Source organism: Clytia hemisphaerica, unplaced genomic scaffold (genome assembly GCF_902728285.1).
Source record: "Clytia hemisphaerica strain Z4C2 unplaced genomic scaffold, Clytia hemisphaerica genome assembly, whole genome shotgun sequence".
Classification (NCBI taxonomy): Eukaryota; Metazoa; Cnidaria; class Hydrozoa; order Leptothecata; family Clytiidae; genus Clytia; species Clytia hemisphaerica.
This window is the reverse complement of record NW_027103595.1, coordinates 3082727-3107849: the sequence shown is the minus strand read 5'-3', so window position 1 is coordinate 3107849 and position 25123 is coordinate 3082727. Positions and strand designations below refer to the sequence as shown.

At 36.0% G+C, this 25123-nt stretch overlaps 1 protein-coding gene across 1 annotated transcript; it reads left to right on the top strand.

The window, feature by feature from the left end:
• The first annotated feature begins 124 nt into the window (after positions 1-124).
• LOC136801741 (serine/threonine-protein phosphatase 2A 65 kDa regulatory subunit A alpha isoform-like) lies at positions 125-24191 on the top strand. The gene is made up of 15 exons (XM_067058399.1): positions 125-400; positions 15472-15805; positions 16365-16455; positions 16651-16717; positions 17027-17378; positions 17899-17969; positions 18155-18240; positions 19722-19770; positions 20282-20333; positions 21157-21278; positions 21461-21521; positions 21841-21914; positions 22500-22723; positions 22895-22986; positions 23637-24191. The coding sequence occupies exons 1-15, from the start codon at positions 323-325 to the stop codon at positions 23642-23644; spliced, it is 1761 nt and encodes a 586-aa protein (XP_066914500.1). The 5' UTR covers positions 125-322; the 3' UTR covers positions 23645-24191.
• The last annotated feature ends 932 nt before the right edge of the window (positions 24192-25123 follow it).

Here is a 25123-nt window from a genome sequence, read left to right as displayed (position 1 = left end):
CGAAGAATTGCTTTGTAAGTTTGACCACGGTGCTGCCGAAGCGTCTATAGCAACTGTATTTCGTGAGAGTCAAATTGGATCCATGTGAAAAGGAACAAAATAATCGCTAGACTAGAATCTTAGCAAAGAAAGATTTCTTCTTGGCTAGAATAAAATCAATGCGCATGCGCGCTAGAGCAACAAAAACAAGTCGCCTCGCAGTTTGTAATCGAAAAATCAAGAAAAATTAAAAAACCAGCATACACAACTGCTCAAAATACATTACAAAGGGCTTACAACAATTTATTTCTTAACCGTAGAACCAATCTAAATATACTATAAAATGGCTGCAGAAAACCAAGATGACTCACTTTACCCCATAGCTGTTTTGATTGATGAACTTCGCAATGAAGACTTGCAGGTTATTTTTATATTTTTTTGTTTTTTTCTCTTTTTATTCTGATAATTTCTCATCAGGAAATTGAGTTGCAACAGTCAATACTCTGCCAACTTGCGCACACTGATGTCCGTCGTCCAGTGTTTGGCCGTAGTGTCAAAAAGAATTTATCCAGGCGGTGTCAACCAGACCCTATCGAACTGATTTTCGTATTCGAACCATTCTTCAGACCGTTTTCAAATTTACACTGTAATTATAATTTAGTATTCTCTTTTGAATTTCAATGGCTGTGTGTTTGAAAGTTTCATTTGTCAAGTTTGAAAATCCCTGCCCAGTTGGCGACCGGTCTAGTTGGCGACCGAACGTCGTTGAACCCAGAAAAGTCATATAAAAACGAACCTGTGGAGAATTTCTTTTGGTAGTTATCTGCCTTGATCTATTTCCCGTACTGTGTAAAAAAAGTTCCAGAAAAGAACAAGTAGAATCCGAAAGATTCAACTTTGCACGGAAGCACACGAAAACCGGACTTTTCGAAAAAAAAGCTTTGTAAGAAAAAACGCTTCAACTGCCACTCCAAAAAATACTTGTCCAAAACGATGAGTATGTTAGAAAGCATTTCTATAAAAATCAGCTCAATACAGTTTCCTTCGTCTGTAATATTGATAAAAAAGTTGATGCCAATTCGAAATTAGAGGTCCAGTCTGCGACCGACAAAATCGAAAGTAAGAAAAAGAAGACTCTACATTGCGATCAAAACATTCCAGACGCAGAGAGAAAAAAAGAAGACTTTACATTGCGATCAAAACATTCAAGGGGCATGCCCGCGGTCTTCAACTTGACAGCTCCAATACGAAGTTTCTAGCTCCGGATTGAAACAACAAAGGAAACCGGTATATTGAATCTCTGGGTAGACATAGAAAATTCCCGCGTTTTTATCAAATGAAGACTCTCCATAGACCGCCACTTTCAAAACAAAACAAAAACAAACTTTAGAAAAAAATGGCGACTTGAAGAAAAATTCTGAAAAAACATGCGGAAGGGAAATGTAAGTGAGCTATTTTAAAACAAAAGAAGAGTGCAAATAAATTTAATACCCAAAAGGTTAGGAGTTTTTTTATCACCCTGATCAATTAATATGACCTTACCTGCAAGTAGAGCACTGATTTTCTCTTTTTAGCGATCGGTCGCAGACAGGTACGTCGGTCGGGAACCGGGCACTAGTACCGCTCGCTCGGTACTAGTGAGTTTACTCAAAAGTTTTTTATTCTAAGAAGATCGCCTCAAATAAAAAATCAAAACAAACACGAAGAACATGTTAAAAGTTGTCTAACCGTTGGTTAAAAAGGATTTTCAAAAAAGTAAAAAGTAAGTGAAAAGTAAGTGCCAACTGGGCAGGGTATATACTCTATATCATCATGAAAAATGACAAAGTCCAAAATGTGATCAGGCCAAAAAAAAAAGTAGTTTTGTTTCCGGAAATGCGGGTGACGAAAAAAAATCTCACCCGGGCGGCCAGAAAATATTTTTTTTTTACAATTTTCCTAGAAAAACTCTAATTGTCGTGTACGAAAAAATAATCCAGGTTCGATGTCTCTTTACTTGAAAAAACGAAATTTTAAGAAGAAGCTGTACTCTAAGGTAATTCTATTCACAACAACACAAAACAGGAAAGTAGAAAACATTTGTGACAGAAGATTTTCTTTTTCAAAACACAAGTGACATACGTAAATCTTTGAATACAATCGTTAAATGGATCGTAAAATCGTAAAATGGAAAATAAACTCTTTATGTATCTTTTTTATTGCGACGAGCTCGCTGTTTTTTCTATTTGCGGCCGGGTGAGATATATTTTTTCCAAAAAAAGTTCACCCGGCCTATTTCCGGAAACAAGACTACTTTTTTTTTTGGCCTCATTTTTACAGCATAAAATCATGAGAAATGCACCAATCTTACTCAGATTTACACACAAGTAGTATACTGAATTCAAATATACTAATAGTTTGCTCTCAAAAAGTTTCCATCAATCTCGAAAAAACAGAGTTTTTTGGTTTTGTGCATCTAGAAGAGAAGTTAGCCATAGTTATATGCATTAAACACTCGATCAGCTGACGATTCATGGCCCAAATTTCTCCAAAGTCTTTCCACATTGTTAGAGAGCCAGTATGCATCAAACTTCTCATAAATCATGTCCAAAACAACATGAATAATGATGAAAATGATAAATTTTTCACTGAGCTTTGCCAGTATTGTATTTGCTACCGTGAGATCAGATAACTTGCGTCAGTGGAGGCTAACATGCATAGCCCTCAAATGAATGACCTGGCTGGTCATTAAAATACAATTACGCAGCTCCGCTCGCAGCTCTACTCTACCATTTTTGTTTTGATTTAACTTTGTATTTTAATGACCAGCCAGGTCATTTATTTGAGGGCTATGCATGTTAGCTCCACTGATGCAAGTTACCCGATCTCACGGTACACAGTCAGCTAGTCCACTTTCGGCAGCCATCTTTTTCTAAATACTTTCGGCCAATCAAATCACAGTATTATCGGAATCAGATAATCCGTTTTTATTAAATCGGAATAGATCATCGGATTAGATAAACAAACAAAAAATGACATGGCTCCGCTGCACTAAAGCTCTGGGGGCTAATTACAATAATTAAGAAATTGTAAAAATATTTTTTTGTTTGGTTTAATGTTCTGTTTTTAAATATTCTACCGTTTTATTTTTATCTGCGTCCGAGAGGGGGTGGTACACACACCAGAAAAAGAAGACATTCCATTGTTGCGAAGTACTTTTTGCAGGGACCTAAACCTTTAGATTTCAACTGGGACCTGAACACACAAGTGACATACGTAAATCTTTGAATACAATCGTTAAATGGATCGTAAAAATCGTAAAATGGAAAAAATAAACTCTTTATGTATCTTTTTTATTGCGACGAGCTCGCTGTTTTTTTCTATTTGCGGCCGGGTGAGATATATTTTTTTCCAAAAAAAGTTCACCCGGCCTATTTCCGGAAACAAGACTACTTTTTTTTTTGGCCTCATTTTTTTACAGCATAAAATCATGAGAAATGCACCAATCTTACTCAGATTTACACACACAAGTAGTATACTGAATTCAAATATACTAATAGTTTGCTCTCAAAAAGTTTCCATCAATCTCGAAAAAACAGAGTTTTTTGGTTTTGTGCATCTAGAAGAGAAGTTAGCCATAGTTATATGCATTAAACACTCGATCAGCTGACGATTCATGGCCCAAATTTCTCCAAAGTCTTTCCACATTGTTAGAGAGCCAGTATGCATCAAACTTCTCATAAATCATGTCCAAAACAACATGAATAATGATGAAAATGATAAATTTTTCACTGAGCTTTGCCAGTATTGTATTTGCTACCGTGAGATCAGATAACTTGCGTCAGTGGAGGCTAACATGCATAGCCCTCAAATGAATGACCTGGCTGGTCATTAAAATACAATTACGCAGCTCCGCTCGCAGCTCGACTCTCTACCATTTTTGTTTTGATTTAACTTTGTATTTTAATGACCAGCCAGGTCATTTATTTGAGGGCTATGCATGTTAGCTCCACTGATGCAAGTTACCCGATCTCACGGTACACAGTCAGCTAGTCCACTTTCGGCAGCCATCTTTTTCTAAATACTTTCGGCCAATCAAATCACAGTATTATCGGAATCAGATAATCCGTTTTTATTAAATCGGAATAGATCATCGGATTAGATAAACAAACAAAAAATGACATGGCTCCGCTGCACTAAAGCTCTGGGGGCTAATTACAATAATTAAGAAATTGTAAAAATATTTTTTTGTTTGGTTTTAATGTTCTGTTTTTAAATATTCTACCGTTTTATTTTTATCTGCGTCCGAGAGGGGGTGGTACACACACCAGAAAAAGAAGACATTCCATTGTTGCGAAGTACTTTTTGCAGGGACCTAAACCTTTAGATTTCAACTGGGACCTGAACCTTACTGAAAAGGGAGGGGACCTAAAACTTAGGGGGGACCTAAATTTGTTGGGGGGACCTAGAACCCCATTCGAAGCAATGAAATGTCTTGACCGTTGTTGTTGTGTGTGTGTGTGTGTGTATTGGCTGTGTCATTCGTCACGCACCCCGAGGAGTGTTCTCCTCGCCAGGGTGATTGACTGCTCTGGTCGTTTCGTCAGCAAGCCGAGTCCTTCTTCAGCTTCCTCACCAAAAATTTCCAGACGTGCGACTCGTGTTGCTGGACATTCCAGGAACCAGTGCTCCAGGTCGTGTTGAGCATGGTCGCATCGAGGGCATTTAGGGTCTACTTCTTCATGAATTTGATGGTCGTATGCGGCGAATGCTAGGTGCTTGCCACACCTAATTCTGGCCAGGTCAACCTGGTCACGTCTTGTCTTCACCGATTTTTCCTTTGTGTTGGAGTATTTAGAATATACTTCTTTCAGCCGTGGGCGTTCAGGGTCACCGTCTTTGATTGTTGTTTTGACAACTGCGTGAGCAATTCATACTGGTAGGACGATGCGCACCTTCGATTTTGGTTGCTTCTTTTGCTGCTTTGTCAGCTGCCTCGTTGCCGGGGATGTTGCAGTGGCCCGGTAACCATTGGATGATCGTCTCAGCCTTCGATTGGCTAAGTTTATGGCGGATGTGGTCCACTTCCCGGTTGCGTTGGGCTAGTGCTTGACACAGGGACTGGCTATCAGTGCCAATCACAATGACGTCCTCTTCTTTGGCATTCTCAGCGATCCATTCTGCAGCTCTCTCCATGGCGCTGACTTCGGCGTTGTTGTTGTTGTCGGAAGAGAGAATTAAAGGCTCCTAGGCCGGAGCAACAACTAAAGCTAAAAGGGGCTGCAATAAGAAATAGTTAATACAGAGCCAAAAGTAGCGAGATATGACTGGAGTTGAAAGACCACCACAAGGATATAGTAATAGTGTATAGTAAATGAGAGGCTAAGGTGATAATATAGACCTGAAAGACTTGCGATTTGATAAAACATAAAAATATACATTAAAATTTTTAGATAATACTGTATATAAATAATTATGATTACTTAAAATTAAATATTGTAATTCAGTATTTTAAATATAAGCTAAAAAATAGTGAATAAAAAGATTTGGCTTTGATTACACGACCTGAGCTTAAAATAGAAAATAGAATTAGTGAGAGTTTGTGAGATTAGAGGATGATGCGTTGATTAAGACTTACTAGAGACCAAGGAGGCACAGCAGGAATAGAGCTTATAAAATCAGGAGGAGTTATGAACTTAAGTGAGGCTGGACTTAAAAAATTGTTGGTTTGCCGTCACCCCTCCGACCCTACCTTAAAACCTGCCGACCTGAAAAATTGTATTGCCATTTTAAAGAAGACATTTTTTTTCTTCAAAAACTTTAAACAATCAAATCAAAACTCGTATCTTGTCTGTCTCAAGCATAAGAATTGTGAACTTCCTGCTAGCGCTCTTCTGCTTTCCATTCAAAATTACCTAAATGTAAACAAACTGTTTTAACCCTTCCATGTACGAAAATTTCATGAATCGTCAAAATAAAATAAATTTCCGACCGACCGACCCACCTCCAAAATCTAGGGTCAGGTGACGGCAAACTAACAATTTTTTAAGTCCAGCCTCACTTAAGTTCATAACTCCTCCTGATTTTATTAGTTCAGTCTGAAGGCAAAGTGTAATCAATTTTATCATCAATTTTATAAAATTGTGGAAATAAGATTGTATAATTCTAGACAGTAAGAAAAAGCTGTATCTCTTTTAACCTCATAAAAAAATGAGACATGAGATCTGAAAGATATCGAATCAAAGATATAAAATCAAAATAAAATAAGGATGATAGCTTTGAGTCATGGAGTCATGGAGTCATTTAAAGGCCTAATCTTCATAAAATTTGGTGTGTGTTGTAAAATAATGAATAATGACAACTCGCCCGCATTGAATTCGGAAAATGGATCTTAAGGTAAACTTAAATTCCAATTCCATCAGCCTTAGAGATAGGAATGATAGGAAGGTCAAAATCACTGATAGACAAAAGGTATTTTCCTCTCTGATTGCTAAGGCAAAGAAAATACCTTAAGGGAACTTTTTTTGGTGAGAACTAATTTTGACAAACAGTTTATTCAAAAGATTTTTTTAATTTTGGCGAGAACTGATTTTGGAAAAACTCTTTTTCCGGTCGAAAGTGCGGGAAATATGCCAGAAATTGTTGATTTTCCAGATTTTCCTTGGTCTTAATTGTGTTATTATTTGTTTTGTTTTCATATAAAATTTTGTTGATAGCAATTGCCAATATTTTCTAAAATTGCAGACATAGCCAATTATCGTGCTGGAAAAACGGGTTTTCTTCAATTTCTCCAGTCTTATTATTCAATATTCCATTCATGAATTTTTGCTATATCTGTTCCCTCATTTTTCAGGATCTTTTCTATATCTATATGTTCTCTCATTTGGCTAACTTTCATTATCAGGTAGGTCCAATAAGCATCCAGCTTGTCTGCCATCTTGGAATAGTTACATATGAAAAAAGGACATGTTGTCTGAGTTCACCTGATGAACCAGAAAACACCTAAAATACAAAAGGCCTTGAAAATAGACCACTGAGGGTTTTTCAGAACTGTTCAGAATTATAATTTCTCATGGATGGCTATCACTTGTGATAATTTGAAGAACATCTGAGAGGTCATTGTGTCTAGCCTCTGTATGCCTTTATCATCCACACTCAGGGGAATTATTAAAAACAATATAAAACTTGTAAAGCAGTCATAATCAAGCTGAAAAATTTATTTTGATTTGATAAGCAAAGTTTAGTCTGTAGATCAGGGGGGAGTCAGGCAAATTAGACAACGGTATGCTGCAGTTAAGCTTACTGTATGTTTTTCAAGATAGCAGAAATGCACTGTAAGAGAGAGAGAGAGAGAGAGACTAAACCAACCCAAAAATAAGGGCATAGGCCACATGCCTAAAGCATGAGGATCACAGCGCATAAAATAAATTTCAAAAACTAATAAAACACTATGCTATTCGGAAAATAAAATAGTATTGTCTTAGTAAAAAGAAATACACTAGTCAAGTAATTATCATCAAGGATCAATTTTCACAGAGTGAATCAAATTTCTCCATTCTAATTTATTCAAAGCCAAATCATGCCAAACATTAGTATCAATGCCAGATTTTTTCAAACATTTAAATAGAGATCGACCATATGTGTATCTCGGAGCACCACGAGGACGTTTAGAACGGACCCAGCACGACAACATTTTCCGTGGAAGGCGATTCCAAGGCATGCGCATTACATGCCCAGCCCATCTGAGCTGTTGACGACAAATGTAGGTGTCTATCGATTCCATAGAAAGTTTATCGAGAAGATCAGATGTACGTTTACGATCGAGTAAAGTAAAACGACAAATACTTCTTACACACCGATGGTGAAATGCTCTCAATTTATAAAGAAGCTTTTCCGTCAAGCTCCAACACTCAACACCATACAATAAGATGGTTAGAATAAATGCTTGATAAACTTTTGCTTTGACACTAAGCTTTATCTTAGTGCGGGAAAATAATGAACTTTTCATCATACCGAATGCATTACACGCTTTCTGTATTCTACGATCAACATCAAGATCATCTGAGGAATCGGAACTTATGACGCTACCAAGATAAATAAACTCTCGCTCAACAGGAATAAATCTGTCACCAAAAACTATATTCGATAGGTCAGCTTGATCAAAGGTTGCAGGATCGTCATACATACATGGTGGTTTCGAGCAGAAAAGAACAACAGATTTCGAATCAGGTGGCCCCGAATGGATCTCCATTCCAAAACAGTCGAAATGGGTCATACAGAGCAGTATACCAACACTAGCGTCTTCTCTTGAGTCGAAAACGAGGGCTGTGTCGTCGGCATACTCAGAGTCCTGAAATTCATACTCCTCGCCGTATGCACGGTAGCTCCGACCGGTCATTTTGGCATCCTGTTTTGATCTAAAAATGCACAATGGTAGGCTGGTGGTTGCTCTCCAGGTGATCATTACAGCTGCAAGAAAAAACGTGAACAGTATGGGGCCGAGAATATCCCCTTGCTTCACGCCAATGGTACATGACATTACATGCGTGACTTCGTCTACGGTGAATTTAACGGTGAAGTTTTCATGTAAGGATTTAAGAAGACTGGTTAATTTAGGTGGAACTCCAAATTTCTCTAAGATAAGCCATAGTAACTGCCTGGGTACGCGATCGAAAGCCTTGACTAGGTCAAGAAAAAATACCCAGGATTCTTTTCCGTGTTCTCGTCGTTTGCGAAGGGCTGTTTTAACTGTAAAAATGGCATCAATGCAGCCTCGATCAGGTCTAAACCCACATTGCGGTTCTTGGTCAAGATTTTTCTTCGATTGGTAATAGCGAGGAAGAGAATGTGAATGTAAAATGATGCAATTATCTTGTAAGCAGTCTCAAGTAACATGATCCCACGATAATTCCTTTGGTAAACCAAGATCGCCTTTCTTTGGTAGAATCGTCAAACGTCCTACATTCCAGTCATTAGGTATATTTTCAGTTTGCCAAATTGAAAGTATGATGTTGGTAAGAGCTTGACTTGTTTCTGGATGATCAATCAAACATTTCCATATTTGTGCTTGTATACCAGAGTCTCCTGGAGAAGTGTTCTTTAATTTTTGTATAGCTTTTCTGATTTCATCCTCAGTTGGATCATGATCGCATCCTTGAACGATGTCGTGATGAGGGATGGGGTCGAGAACGGATACATTAAAGTTTTCTTCTCTATTGTAGAGATTGTTGAAATGTTCATAAAAGACAGTTGCATTTTCTTGAGGAGTGGAACATAAGGCACCATTTGGTTTTTTCATTTGTCGAGAAACTGAATGTTTTGGTTTTGAGAGTCCGTGATTAAGAGCTTTGAGGGACTCCCAAGCTGTTTTCGTACCATGATGACGGTTGAGTCTTGAACAGTGATTTAAAATCCAATCGTTTTTCGATTTGGTTATTAGAGCTTTCAGTTTCTTTCTTGCTGAACGGAGACGGTTCAAAGAGGAACGTGTAGTAGAGCGTTGGAAGTAACTTTTCATAGCTTGGTTTCGTGATTGAATTAAAGGTAATAAATTAGCTGAGTTTGCTTGAAACCATCCTGGTTGATTTTTAGTTTTATTTGGAAGGGATTGCTGGCATATCGTTCTGATTGATTAAGAAAGTGTTTTGTACGAATCATTTGAGTCAGAATCGTTGAATTTTCGAGCAACATTTTCGCAGAAATTATTACGTTTCGTCACATCTGAAAGAGCAGAGATATCGAGGTTTGTCATTTTACTACGCAGATCAGTCTTCTTTTTCAGTCGTTTCATAATTTTAAGTTTAATAAATATAGCTCGGTGTGTCACTATCTAGAAGGCATGCAGTGACTCCAGCATCTCGAACTCGATGTGTCATTTGTTGATTCACAATAAAATGATCAATTTGGTGTGGTTTTTTGCTACGTGGATGAATCCAAGTACGTACTCGTTCTTTTTGAAGCAACTTGTCATTGCTGAGAGATTGTTAATAGAGAGATAAGATCGATAGCGTCTGCCTGAGTTATTGATATGAGAAATTCCGAAATTACCGACAGGGTCCTCGTTTTTCTGATGAAGTACCCATACTGGAGTTCGTGTCTGATCCGATCAAGAGAATGTCATTGTGATGTTTCTTTGCGATGCATGAGCTGAGCTGATCGAAATATAAATCCCATTCGTCCTCAGGTGCCTTTCCGACGGGGGCATATGTTGAAATCAAAAATACTCCAATATCTCTGTTTTCATGATCTCTCAAAACGAGGCGCACTGCCATTACTCTAGCACCAAAATTAGTATACATCTCATAACCTCCTGCCTTCCAGGCAGCTTCTCCGTCAGAGTTCAAAACAATTGCTACGCCTTGTGATCCTCTATTCCCCTGTTGGACATTTTTATCGAGACCAACAGAAATAATTTTAAAAGAGTCGTTCTCTAACAGTTCGATTCCGTTCCGCCATGTTTCTTGTATGCACATTGCAATGGCATTTCGTCTTTTTTTCATAATGTTTAACAAGATTTCAATTCGAGTGTCATTTTTCATACCTCGTACATTTTGCGATAATACTTTGACCGTCCTGATCTTATGTCTTTTCTTTCCTTTTGCCATTACTGTTTTCCAAACTTGCGAGGCCTGGAAGACCAGCGGAGAAAAAAGTCCAGTTCTGCTTGAGTGGTAACCAGTGTGATTCGCGTTACTCAATGCCAAATGAATAGGACATCTCCTTCTGCTTTACGAGTTGTTCATCATCATCATGTTGTTGTTCTTTTGGGTGTGGTGGCTAACGGACCTAGTGATGCCGATTCAGGTGGCCACCACACCCTATTTTTAGGTTTAAGTCTGAAAGAACAACTTTTACTCAAATTTGGAGTTATGGTGTTTCTTTTTATTTTGAAATGCACTGTAAAGGTTTCAGCAAATCCAGGAAAAATTGCAAACTTTACTCAGAAATTCTGATTCTTTTGCTCAAAAAGAGGTGAAAATTTGAGAGCAATGGGTGAGAATTTCACCAATTTTTTGCTGCACTGAAAGGGTGCAACTCAAAAAGCCGATTTTTTTTGTTGCACATCGTCAGTTGTTAAATCCACCGCCTTTTGGGTCTGTAGAACATTGGAGCTCCTTTTTCTTTAAATCAATTTTGAATATTTATAAAAGCTCTTTAAAAATCTTTTTGTTCCTTTAAATAAGGACAAAGTTTTTTTCCTCTAAGGAAATAGTGAAAGGCTAACAAAACTGGTTTAATATGTTGTCACATTTTTTTCAGCTTTTGACTGTTGTTTATATTACATTATTATAACATATTGGAAACTCTTGTATTATAATAAAAACTTTAATTTATAACATAAAATCGATAACTATTTCAAAACGATTTTAAGCAGTTTTAAGAACATGCTTTGACAAAAAGTAAACATCACACTTTCGTCTGATAGGTTTACGAGGTGGTCTTAGTGAATTTTACCTTTGGAATCACTGTCAAATGGTGGCGACGATGCGGATTTTTTTTCCGTCAACGAACGAAGACCTAAGCTATCGGCCAAATACCTTTAAAACTTTAATGCGTGGTTTTCCAGCGGCCGAAGACCTACGCTAACAGCCGAAGACCTACAAATTTAATGTGCGATCAGTTTTCAGCGGCCGAAGACCTACAAAAACGGCCGAAGACCTGCAAAACTTAGAAATTTGAGAATCTAAATCTGAGCCAGCGGACGAATACCTTTCTTTGCCGCGCATGAAAGTTTTTCGCACCAAACTGCCATATTTCGTGAAATAAATTATTTTCGTGATAAGTCACATAAAAACATAATGGTACTCGGTAGCACATTTCCTACGAAATTCACCTAGAAACTCAGCATATGCTTGTGATGGAGTCATACTAGATTCAAATAGCTTTTTGATATAATTTTGCGTTTCCTCTGAAATCGATTTAAAGCTTAAAGCATGAAGAGAATTCACGGGGTGATTGTGTTTATGCTCTATATATCTATGGTGCATCTAAATGGAGTTAGTTGTTCATTAGAATCACAACAATGTCGTACTTTGATTCAATTTCCTCAAAAATATCAGCAATCAAATCCCTCTTCATCCATGTTTACAAGTGTACCATTATGTTTTCATGTGACTTATCACGAAAAGAATTTATTCGTTCGTTGACGGAAAAAACATCCGCGGCGACGATGTGGCCCCTTTTTTCTAATGAATCACATAGTAGAGATCATGTATTGTAGTAACTGCTTGACCCCCTCCTTCTGTATTGAAAATGCAAAAAAAATCATATATAAGAAATTTGAGAAAAGAGGAGGTTGGCAAAAATGTTGGGAAGCTGTTGGGAATCTGTAAAACTCAAAATAAAGTTTGCTTGTTTCATTAGCTACTATTTATGCTCTTATATTTATTTTTGTGAATGTGTTTATGTTTCAACTAAAGTGATCATTTATTGTTGAAGCTATTTAGAATGGAAAGGGAGAACAAGGTAAGCCTAACCTAATTGGCAGCTGCCAAGGGGGTTATATTGAACCATCAACTATGAACGATTTCATATCATACATTTTGAGCTTTTTCTTAGAGTCAGTTCGCTTAACTCCTTTTAGTTTCTCCAATTTACAATTTTGATGATGTCACTCATCATGCCCAAAGTGAGCAAAAACAGAAATTTTCCTTTGTTCTTTCAAAATTGTATTCTAACAAAAGCTTTAGGAAAAAGTTTCCTGTTGCTTATTTCATCCTAAATATTCATAAATTATGGTTTGAGCAATATATATTTAACATACCAGAAATGGCATCCAAATTTCAATCCTGGGTCATTGTCTTTAAAATTTCCAATGCAAAAGTCAATGTTCAAAATCAAATGCTCAAAATCCAATGCTCAAAATCCAATGCTCAAAATCCAACATTCGTAAAACCAAAATTGTAGCAATTTTTGAGTGTTATTGTCCAAAATGAGGGATTAAAATCACCGTTCTACATCAAATAACTCCCGTTCAGTACAGACATTGGTCATACTCTCTTAAAAGTCTTCTATATAGTTTTTTGAGAGCTTTCAGATTATATAATCGGTTTTGACCTAAAGTGAATTTGAAATTTCTGAAAAAAATTAGATCTTTTAAAAAAGGGTTGTAATCCAGGTTTTCACTAAGTGGGTCCAGGAATAAGGGCTCCTTTTTGGACCTACCTAAGGTAGTCCTTTAAATTAACCCTTGTCCGTTCGTCCGTTCGTTCGTCTGTTGCCAGCTTTTCTCGGGATTGGCTCATTAGTTTTTTCTAATTTTTTGCACAATGATGCAAAATGGCAATGCCCAAAATGTGACGGAGCCCGATTTTCGAAAAAAAAATTTTTCCGGCCGAAAATGGCGGAAATATGCCGGAAAAACTGGTTTTTCGGCATTTTCTCGAGATTTCATCATTTGTTTTTTCTGATTTTTTGCTCAAAGATGCGTATTAACAATGCTCAAAACATGGCCTAGTCCGATTTTTGAGAAAAAATTTTTTCCGGCGGAAAATGCCTGAAATATGCCGGAAATCGCGGTTTTTCTAGATTTTCATTGGACTTTTCCATATAATTTGTTGCTTTTTCATTCAGAAAGATTATTAATAGCAATACCCACCATCAAGCATGTTTCAATATTCATTAAAATTGATTTTTGAAGCCGGAACTTTCTAAAAATTGCCGGAACAGCCGATTTTCGCCGGAAAAACGGTATTTCTTGAATTTCTTGAGCTGTACTTTATATTTTTTCATGAAATTTTGCACACTGATGCAAAATGTCAATACCTAAATTGTGACGGATCCTGATTTTCGAAAAAATTCATTTCCGGCTGAAAATGCCGGAAATATGCCGGAAAGACTGGTTTTTTGGCATTTTCTCGAGATTTTATCATTAGTTTTTTCTGATTTTTTGCTCAAAGATGCGTATTAAGAATGCTCAAAACATGGCTTAGTCCGATTTTTAAGAAAAATTTTTTTCCGGCGGAAAATGCCTGAAATATGCCGGAAATCGCGGTTTTTCTAGATTTTCATTGGACTTTTCCATATAATTTGTTGTTTTTTCATTCAGAAAGATTATTAATATAATAGCAATACCCACCATCAAGCATGTTTCAATATTCATTAAAATTGATTTTTGAAGCCGGAACTTTCTAAAAATCGCCGGAACAGCCGATTTTCGCCGGAAAGACAGTATTTCTTGAATTTCTCGAGCTGTACTTTATATATTTTTATGAAATTTTGCACACTGATGCAATATGACAATACCTAAAATGTGACGGAGCCCGATTTTCGAAAAACATTTTTTTCCGGCCGAAAATGCCGGAAATATGCCGGAAATATGCCGGAAAAAGCGTTTTTTTTGACTTTTTCTCGAATTTTCATTTTTAGTTTTTTCTGATTTTTTGCAGAAAAAAAAATTTTCCGGTTGCCGGAAATCGCCGTTTTTGCAGATTTTCATTGGATTTTTTCCTTGTATTTCTATGTTTTTCACACATAAACATTATTGATAACATTGCTCACCATCAAGCATGATTCAATTGTCAATAAAACTGATTTTTGCGACAAGAACTTCCTATTTATTTTTTCCCTAGCATTTTATTGTGTTGTGTATTTTCGCTAAATGCTATATTTTCTGACTGATTTTTTTCATTTTTCTTTTCGCATTGCTATCAATGCTAACTAACTTTCATCATCAGGTAGGTCCATTCAGCCGATTCAGCATGTTGCTTGTTTTTCTTAGCAGCCCTCCTTATATCAATTCATATGGTATTAAGGCATGTCTGGTCCAAATTTGGAGCTTTGTTCTAAATTTGCATGATTTTTATGAAATTTGTTCCCAGTCGGGCCTACTAAGGCCTACTAAAATTTTGAAGTGTCAACTTTTCCATTGATTTAAAGCCTTGAAAGCTTTGGTAAAATAAGCTTTAAAACGTTGTAAATCTTTTACCATGACATTTTGTCATACTTAACACCTTTTGAAAATGGTTGATCTTGATAATTGGAGACTATTTTCAAAATTTTAGTTCAGCCTGTCTGGTGGTATTTTACAGACTAGAATGTAAGATTGGCTAATTTAGCCAACGGGTCTGTAAAATACACTATACCGGAAGGTGGTGGCAAAAGTTTTCCAATGCTCCCTGAAAAAATTTGTTTCAAGCGGAGAATTGACTTCACATTTAGCTTGACAAAAGCATTTTAAAAGAATGATGACGTCATCAGGTGAGGTGGTATGACGTCATTAATGATGCTGAAATCTTCACCAAATATAACCATTCATATTCTGTACACTCTGGTTCGACCCCTAGCAGTGTCATACCAAAGAGCTCAAAATGGTACTTGATCCCCATTGCTTGAAAAGGCTTTTGAAAAAACATATTACCCCCCCCCCCACACACACGTTTTTGAATGCCACTAAAAGCGAAAAACTTCAATTTCTTGAACATTGAATTTCTTGTCAAGCGATGAAAAAGACATCACCCCCTGGTAAGCTAATCAAGCAGTGTTGTGATTAATAATTCATTGTTTCTGTTATAGTTACGTCTCAACTCGATAAAGAAACTATCCACAATTGCATTGGCACTTGGAGTGACACGAACAAGAACAGAATTAGTTCCATTCCTCACAGACACTATATATGATGAAGATGAAGTCTTGTTAGCCCTTGCTGAGCAACTGGCTACATTCACGCCACTCATTGGAGGACCAGAATACGTCAATATCTTGATCCCACCATTAGAAAGTCTTGCAACAGTTGAGGAAACAGTCGTTCGTGATAAAGCTGTCGAATCTCTTCGACAAATCGCTGCTGATCACTCCAATGCTGACTTAGAAAATTATTTTGTTCCACTTGTAAAACGACTTGCACAAGGTTTGCTTTCTTTTCATTTGTAATAGCCTGAAATGAAAATAAAAGGCATTCTTATTTGTATCAATTTCCTCAAATCCCTCTTAGGCGAGGCCAATTTAATTTGTTGTTTTACAGGCCAAGCTACCCAAAAAAGAGGGTCGGTTGGTCGGCGAAAAAATAAAAATAAAAGTAGAATTTCACCTATAAAATCTCCTAAAAAGACAAAAAAAACTACATCTTGACAAATATGCAAAAAAGAAGAAAAAAGACACAAAAAGCTCGAATTCATAGATAAAATGAAAAATTGAACATAAAACCTTGGAAAAACTACCAAAATTTTGATAATTTGGCAGACTGTAAAGCAATAAAAATAAAAATACAATACAAAAAATTATTTTGTTTTTATTTCGAGTTTTGAAATTTCAGGGTCGGTCGGGCCCGTAAAACACCTAATCAAATTGGTCTCGCCTTACAATGTCTTGATCAATTAACATTTTTGTCCTCTCACTGTTCATTTACTCCAAGGAAATATTAAGTTCATTTGACAAACTTGTGACTAATGGCTAATACATTTTATTAGGTGACTGGTTCACGACGAAGACTTCAGCATGCGGTCTCTTTGCAAGTTGTTATGCACGAGTAAATAACACAATCAAGGCAGATTTAAGAAGGTAAAGTATTTAAACCTTCTTCATCCTAATCACGAATCTTTGCTGGAAAATTTCTTTTTTGGCAAAAACTCCAGTCAAAAAGAAATTTATGTTAGAAATTTTGATCACTAATTTTGTTTATTACTTGACCATCTATGTTTATGAAATAAGAATGTATAATGAGAATTTTATATTCGTTTTATTTTTTATTGTCAGTGCCTTCAAAACGTTATGTTGTGATGAGACTCCGATGGTCAGAAGAGCTGCCACTGGAAAACTTGGGGTATGTAAGGAATCTAGAACCAGGGTTCAAACAGACCTGAAAAGAGGTTTTCCCTAAAGAATGTCAGGGGGACCAAAATATGTCTAAAATGTGTTTTACGATAATTTGGGAAAAGTCGGGAGAAAGCTGGAAAAATGCTGCTCCAATTTAGTAGGATTATGTCTGAATTATATTAAAAATTACAGGGAAGACTCAGTTGTCTTTTACAACAAATAAGTTTGGAAAATTTGTTCTATTGACACTAAAGTTGAGGATTACCTTTTGTATTAAAGATAGATACGAGCTTGCTTTGCTTTATTTTTTCAACAGGAATTCGCAAAAACAGTAGAAATCGATAACCTAAAAGCAGATATCATCCCATCGTTTCAAAGTCTGGCGGTTGACGACCACGATTCTGTCCGTCTACTGGCAGTTGAAGCGTGTGTCAGTATAGCTGGTATTCTTCCCGACAGTGATAAAGAAGCCCTTATAATGCCCACACTCCGAAACGTTGCTCAAGATAAGTCATGGAGGGTTCGATACATGGTGGCCGATAAAATTGTTGATTTACAAAAAGCATTGGGACCAGAATTGAGTAAAGTAGACTTAGTACCAGCGTATTTCCAACTCCTCAAAGATGTTGAATCAGAAGTAAAGACAGCTGCTGCCCACAAAGTCAAAGGTGAATATATGTTCACTGGTTTACATAAAGATTAAGAAACGGTGTATTTCTTCTCAATACTTAAAGTTTGTTGCTTACGCATTCATCAGTTGATTAGAAATAACTATCAAAACAAAATTCTACGTTTATTTAAAAAAATTGACGTCAATCATTAGAATCGAAGTTTTCGAGTTCACTGGTTTAAATATTTCAGAGAATAATTGGATTGCAAAACATGGAAGTCATTAGAGTGTTATATCGGGAATCAAAAATGAGTAGGGTACTAATCGCACTCTTGAAGACAAAAAGGTCAAATTTCTGTGAATATATTTACTCATATCGAAACTATTCTTTTTCTAGAAATTTAATTTTTTAAATTTCAGGGGCCAAAAATAGGACTTTTCTTAGGAGGACTGAAATCTCTCCAGTTACCCTGATATGTCAACTACTCTTGAAGTAGACAACTTTAACTGTATTGATGAGTTGTATATGTAATTTATATTTCATTCAGTCATTCGCTCATTCATTTTTTACTCTTCAGAATTCTGCGAAGGACTCCCTGACGATATCAAAGAACAAGCAATTATGTCGAATATTCTTCCATGTGTAAAGGTAAGACTTAAGTACTCTCACATTCCAATTTGACAAAGAATGGTACATCATTTTCTGAATTATCCTTATTGCTAAGGGTCGTTTTATGCCGACTTATTGACTCGTTCAACGTGTAATGTTTCAGTCGTCGTACTGTTTTGTGTTCAGATTTTTACAGTCAATATATTTTTTTCTTTTTCTTTCAGGATTTGGTTATTGACCCAAACATGCACGTCAAATCAGCCTTAGCTGGTGTTATCATGGGATTGGCTCCTATGCTGGGTAAAGATAAGTAAGTCTTTGTGTCTATTATGTCGATCTCAATTATACTGTCTTTAGTTTTCACCCAAAATGGAAGAAAAGTCTTGAAAGCTAGGCTCCAGCAGCAATCTAGTGATGCATTCTGTTTACTTAAGACCGATCTCCACTTGTGCGCGCTGCGATTGCATCTTTTGGCTTCAATCCTTTTTGCTTGGAAAAAAGATTACGTCATAAAAATGTAGCGCGCGCTCGAAAAAAAAGTGGAACACATTTCAACTTTTTTCAACCGTTACCTTAAAGGCCAGTCTCCACTAGCGCACGCTTCGATCAAATGAAAAAAGAAGCAATTCCATTGGCGCGATCTGACGTAACGGTTGAAAAAAGTTGAAATGTGTTTAACTTTTTGGACCTACCCCGGTGGGGTGGAGGTCCTATAAATTAACCCATGTTCGTTCGTTCGTTAGTTAGTGTGTTAGTTACCAGCTTTTCTCGAGATTGGCTCATTAGTTTTTTCTGATTTTTGGCACAAAGGTGCATGACCATAAACCCTCGAATGTGACGGAGCCCGATTTTCTAAAAAAATTTTTTTTAGGCAAATTTGGGCCAAAAAACGGCTTAAAAACGGGTTTTTTGGACTTTGTGAAAAATTGGATCATTAATTTTTTCTGATTTTTAGCATGAAAGTAGGGTACAATCATAATTAAAGGATGGCTCAAGCAGATTTTTGCAAAAAAATTTTTTTGGCTCAAAAATCGTATTTTTATCTATAAGAACCACTTTTAATAAGAATACATCAATGTTCTTAGCCCATATTATTATTATTATTTTTATTAATTTTTTTACGATGAAAAATGTCACGGTGGAGGCTAATGATTTGAGTTTTCTGTAAACACTTATTATTTTTTTGGCTGAAAAACGAATCTTTATCTATAAGAATCACTATTTATGAGTATATATCAATGTTATTAGCCAAATTGTTTTTTTATTATTATTTTTTCTAACAGAAGAAAATGTCACGGTAGAGTTCGACGGTTTGAGTTTTCTGGAAACCTTATTTATTAAGCTGTGCATTTTTCTGATAGTGGTTTTTATAAAGAAAAGCGCTTAATAGCTTTTTTATTTCTTTTTCAAAAATCTTTTTCAATAGTGTTGATAGTTTCTCTCAATAGATATGCTTTCATTTTCTTTATTTTTTTGTATTTTGACCAGTTATGTCTTATGTGTTTCATTGTTTCAATGTTCACTGATTAGTTTGATAACCAGGTAGGTCCATAAAAGTATCGCTTGTTTTTTTCAAGCGCGCACTACATTTTTATGACGTAATCTTTTTTCCAAGTAAAAAAGATTACAGCTTAAAAGTGCGATCGCAGCGCGCGCAAGTGGAGATCGGCCTTTACGCCTCAATTAAAGTGCAGTGAGTCTTGCTAGGGAAGTCTCTTGCTCACCTTTCGTTTCACAACAATCGAAGGTTCGCCATTCAAGTAATTTTGCTTTCTTTTTCCATATCTTTAGTACAATCGAACATTTGTTACCATTATTTCTAACCATGCTTAAAGACGAGGTAAGGTTTCTTGTTATGTGTACGACTAGTTTATTGTTTAAATCTGCGTTGCTACATTTAAGTGTGTAGTTCCAAATTTAAATCTGTTCCAAAAGCTTCTTAAACCTTTAAAATGAGCCGTTTCCAGTTTTTTCTGCCATTTTGGCTTTATCAAACCCCAACTAATATTAACTTGGTTCCTGTCTAGGATAATAGCGAGTTTATGTATTCGAGATAAAGTGAGGGGGTGGTATAAAGCAAAGTTGATATGTCTCTAAAATCACCGTCCACTTTGCTCGACGACGGTAAAAACACCAAAATACCGTCGTCTGTTTAGGTGATATAGAGCCGTACATCAACTATCGACTTTGTTTTGTGTCGATCTCACTTACCGTCGCCTTCGATATCCTCCGATATGTAAACTCGGTAATGTCTTTAATTGCTGGGGTTACTGAATGAAGGAATAGCCAGGCATAGTCAAGTTTTTAAGCAGACAGTCCAATTTCAACATCAACTGTGCATTTTTCTTCAGTTCCCAGATGTCAGACTGAATATCATTTCCAATATTGATAGTGTAAATAAAGGTGAGATTCGTCTATTTGTCATCATGTGTTATTATTGTTTGGTCTTTCATGTATGAGCCTCAAAGAATTGTTCTCTTGACTCCTAGATTAACTTAGGTGTCTCGTTTCCCCTGGCCCATCCTTGAGTCTTTAAAGTGATAACCAGATGGCTTGGGATTTTTGGCATTACGAAACCATCTGTGTTCATTAGTAAACCCTATGTTGTTCTTTTTCTTGCTAAAAGTCGAATGATTTTCTGCTTCGGAAAAAGGTTTGGTAAAGAGATACAACCTAGAACTCTCAAACTTTCTGATTTTGAGGTCAACCAATCATCGAATGTTTTCAAGAAGCACTGGACAGAGTTGACTATACAGCCCACATACATGTGTTTTTTTATAAGCATAACGCTTATAAGCATATGAACGCTCAGATTTGCAGAATTCCTAAGCATAGCATAAGCATATATGTCAGCCTTCAATATTTTTCAAGTGGTCATTTTTTATCTGTTTGAATAGGTTTGGTAGAGGTCAAGTAGAAAAAGACATTCCACGGGCTAGCTGCATATTCCATTGCTCCCAAAATCTGAACAAATTTTTACAAAATTTCTGACATTTCACTAAAAATTTGGCTCGGGTGAATCATAAGCATGATTCATAAGCATATAATAAGCATAAGCTATGCCTGGATGCTTTGAGAACTTAAGCATACACGAGCCTGACCAAGGGGCATACTCTTGCTTATAAAAAAAAACAAAGGAAAATATCTAGGTAACTACTTGGAAGTCTCTTTTTGCTGATGAGATTATTTACAACCACAAAATGTGACCACTTTCATCTTATTTCAGTAATTGGCATCCATCAATTATCACAATCTTTGTTACCTGCCATTATGGAATTGGCCGAAGATCCAAAATGGCGCGTCCGACTCGCTATCATCGAATATATGCCTCTCCTTGCCGGACAACTGGTGGGTCTTCTTTTCTGCTTCTTTTCTGCTTGATTTTCCCCCAATTTACAATGAACGCTAGGACAACAATCAGAACTGGATCATACTTGATTTGCCGAATTAGATTCCAAAGCAATTATGAGCCAATCTTAAACCTAACCTGACCATCTAACAAGAATCTTGATATGCCCTTTATTCTTTAGGGTGTCCAATTTTTCGATGAGAAGTTGAATCAATTGTGTATGAGCTGGTTGGTTGATCACGGTAAGTCCTTTCCAAAGTCAATTCCTCTGTCTATTTGTGAACCTCAAAACGATTAAAGGCTCTTCTTGACGCTTTCCATTTCCCTTTCATATTTAATGCTTTGTAATCTCTTCAACCAGACCGTTCTTGATATGATTGTAGCTGGATGGATGGTTTATTAATAGAGATTTGCATATGGTACGTTAGTATTCGGGGAATTTTTATAATGCAATTATTAATTCTCACTGAACGACTGAATCGCTGAAAAAACTTAACCTCTTATAATCGTTTTTCAAATCTCTTCACTCAATCCTATCTACATGTTTTTGTTATCGTATAGTTTATGCAATCCGTGAAGCAGCTGCAATCAACTTGAAAAAACTGATCGAGAAATTCGGTTTGGAATGGGCTCAAGTAAGAATCGTAATATCATTTTTAATTTTTTTATAACTGGCGACCTCTTGTCATTTAGTATGAGAAGCAACCAAGTTAAGATTTGTCCTATGACTCAAGCTTGCCTGAACAAGTATTACAAAAGTAACAAAAGACGATGACGCTGTTTTGAAGTGCAAGTTAAAAGGTCATTAAGAGAGGATATTATGAAGATTACATTTCCTCAAAACAAAAGTCAAATTAATGAATTCTTAAGCAATATCATTAAGGAGTTAATGACTTTTATCGTTAATTGCTTCTGTTTGTTGTACTTCTCGTTACTTCCCTTACTCCTTCACAACATTCTGTGTTTTCGTCATACGTCAAATTGCTTTCTCTACCTGTTTCCGCTCGCTCGTCCAACCACTTAGACAATGTTTGGACAAGACTATTGCATATGCCAAAACATATTGCTTATTTTATAAGCATTCAAATTGAAATTGAGATCAATAGCAAACAAAGCAATAAATAACTTTCCCTTTCACCTAAAATAACCTTCCTTCTGACACCCCTCTCATAAAAATGTAATGTCAGAATTGATGGAAAATTCCTTCCCTCTCGTTTCAGAACACAGTCATTCCTAAAGTACTTGCCATGGCAAAAGACACTAACTACCTTCACCGCATGACCACCCTCTTCACCATCAACACCATGTTAGATGTGGCGGGACCTGAAATCACCGCCCAATTCATCCTCCCAACCGTTGTCGGTCTCGCCAAAGATAATGTCGCTAACGTCCGCTTCAATGTGGCCAAAACTCTACAAAAGATCGCCACTATACTCGACCCAAAGTACGAATCTACTGCTACTTTGACATTTTCTTAAACGAGGTTTTGTAAATGTAAACCTTGTGTGCTGAAAATTTAGGCCTTCATATTTAAAGTGCTAGAGCATGGTATAATTTTTTTTGCTTTAATCAAGTCATCGAATGTTTGTTAATTCCACTGCATTATTTCTTTTAGTTCGATCCAGGGGACAATCAAACCATGCTTAAACCAATTGAATACTGATATTGATGTCGACGTCAAATATTTCGCCGGTGAAGCTTTATTAGGTAAGACAGGCCCATAGTATTGTGTTTGTTTGAACCAACTTGGTTTAAAGCTTATTTGGGAGATTTCGCTCTATACTGTGTTTGTCTGCACTTCTTTTGGAAAAATTAACGTCAACGATTTTGAGCCATGACAGTCACGAGCTTTGCGAATAAAATTGGTCTACACGTTTTATTCTTGTAAGAATATCAAAAATTTTTGAAGCATTTGGATGTTCTTAACTTTTTGAGTTTTAAGTCTAAAAATATTCTCAACATGTTCTTATTTTCACTATTTTTTGAGAATTTTTGTCCATTTTCCTAAGAAATCAGGTGTTTTAGGGTCCGCAAAGCCTTAAAATGTTCTTAACTTGTTCTTAACATTTTGGCCATCGAAGCCTTATGTTCTTATATAGTTTGTTCTTATAATAAACGTGTATTATACGTTTTTTTGTCAGCATCCGTTCTGCTCGCAATAGAAACTATTTGAAGATTTTTTGTGACAATTTTTCACTTCTTTGAATCATTTTGAATCATTTTGCTTCAGTGTGTGAAAGTGAAACTAGCTAAAAGTTGCAGAATTTTGTTTTGGATTTTCCTGTTGCTACCTGACCCCTCTCTCCTCTCAGTGAAGAGGCTTTTTTAATTATAAGATATTTTGTTTTCTTTTGTAGTTTGTTGATTCACAAGAATGGTGCTTCAATTCAATCCAGTGCAAATATTTGCAAGGCTCTATTCACATCTCGACGAAAGATAATAATTTATGAACTGAATACACGAACGAAACCAGACGCCTCTTTTCTTTTCGAGGAAATGTTTTATTCAATTCAAATTCAAATGGAATGAAAGATGTTTTAAAAATTCACGAATCAAAAAATATGGCTTAGCTTAGCTTGTTGGTGAATCGTTTTTCATATCGTAAAAAATAAAAAACTTTCATCTTTTTTATGTTGCTCTGCTCCAAACTTACAGACAGGCAGACAGACAAAATTATTTGTAAATTATAGAAAATTCTCTTCAACGATTATGAACTTATTGTAAATGGCGTTTTTGTTGTTTTTTTCGGATCGGAAAAGGAAAATTAACTAATTCTTCTTTCTACTACTAATTTTTCTTTTAAAAATATAACTTCATGTGATCAAAATGACATATTCTACATAAATGTAAAATAGGATGTTTTCAGCTCCAAGAGATTGTGGTGAGAATAATCGAGTACACACTTCACGAAATGATCTCTTTTGTTGTTTATGTCCCTTAAAGTTGCCATTGGTTACGATGATGCATTATCAATTTGGTTTGTCGAGTTTCAAATTCATCCTTGTTTACTTTTCAAAATTCTAGAGTTTGTATCAAATTTCTTTAGATAGCAATCAGTGGGTAATAATTTGCTGAAAGTTGTATTATATGTGTTCCCCCGAAAACTGTTTGATTTCAAACCAATTTTCTTTTTTTTAAGAGCATATCGTCAAAAATGTTTTACGACCTTTCAATTGAACTGATTACATCACAGATCAACAGATTTAATCTGCTTTGTATTATAGACATTATAAGCACACGAAACGTTTTGACATCAGAAAACTGTTTGTATTGCCAAATGTCTTAATGTGTCACGTCTCAAATTTCGTAGGACATTTTTGTCTTTCATTGCTTTGAAGTGAAATATCAGTTCTTATTTCGTGTTGAAGAGTTTTGTTATGAGAGTCAAATAATGGCGGGGGAGTTGAAAGTTCGATGTTTGGAAATAGTTATTTTTGTATTTGCCTTAATTTTCCTTGTTTTCAAACCAACGTTATATTATCAAAGTGGTTTAGTTTTATTGGAGTGTTGGCTTGGGAAATTAGTATCTGGGATGTTTCACCTATCGAGATTAAAGAGTCATCTTCGCTAATACGATTGAAATATTCGTATTGTAATATTGTTGAAATTTCGTTTCAAACTTTTTCAGCAGTGTTCATCTTTTCTTAGAAAGTCTCTGCCAGAAAAGTTAATGAACTTTCACTTTCTCTGTCTAATGAGAAACGAACGAATAGTTTGATGAACAACAAAGGGTGAACAGTGTAATGCGTTGTGACGTTTCGACGATTGTATTATTCTCGTTTTTTTATTAATCACATTTAACGACTTCCATCAAATCAACTTTTTGTGTGTTTGTTCTGTTTTG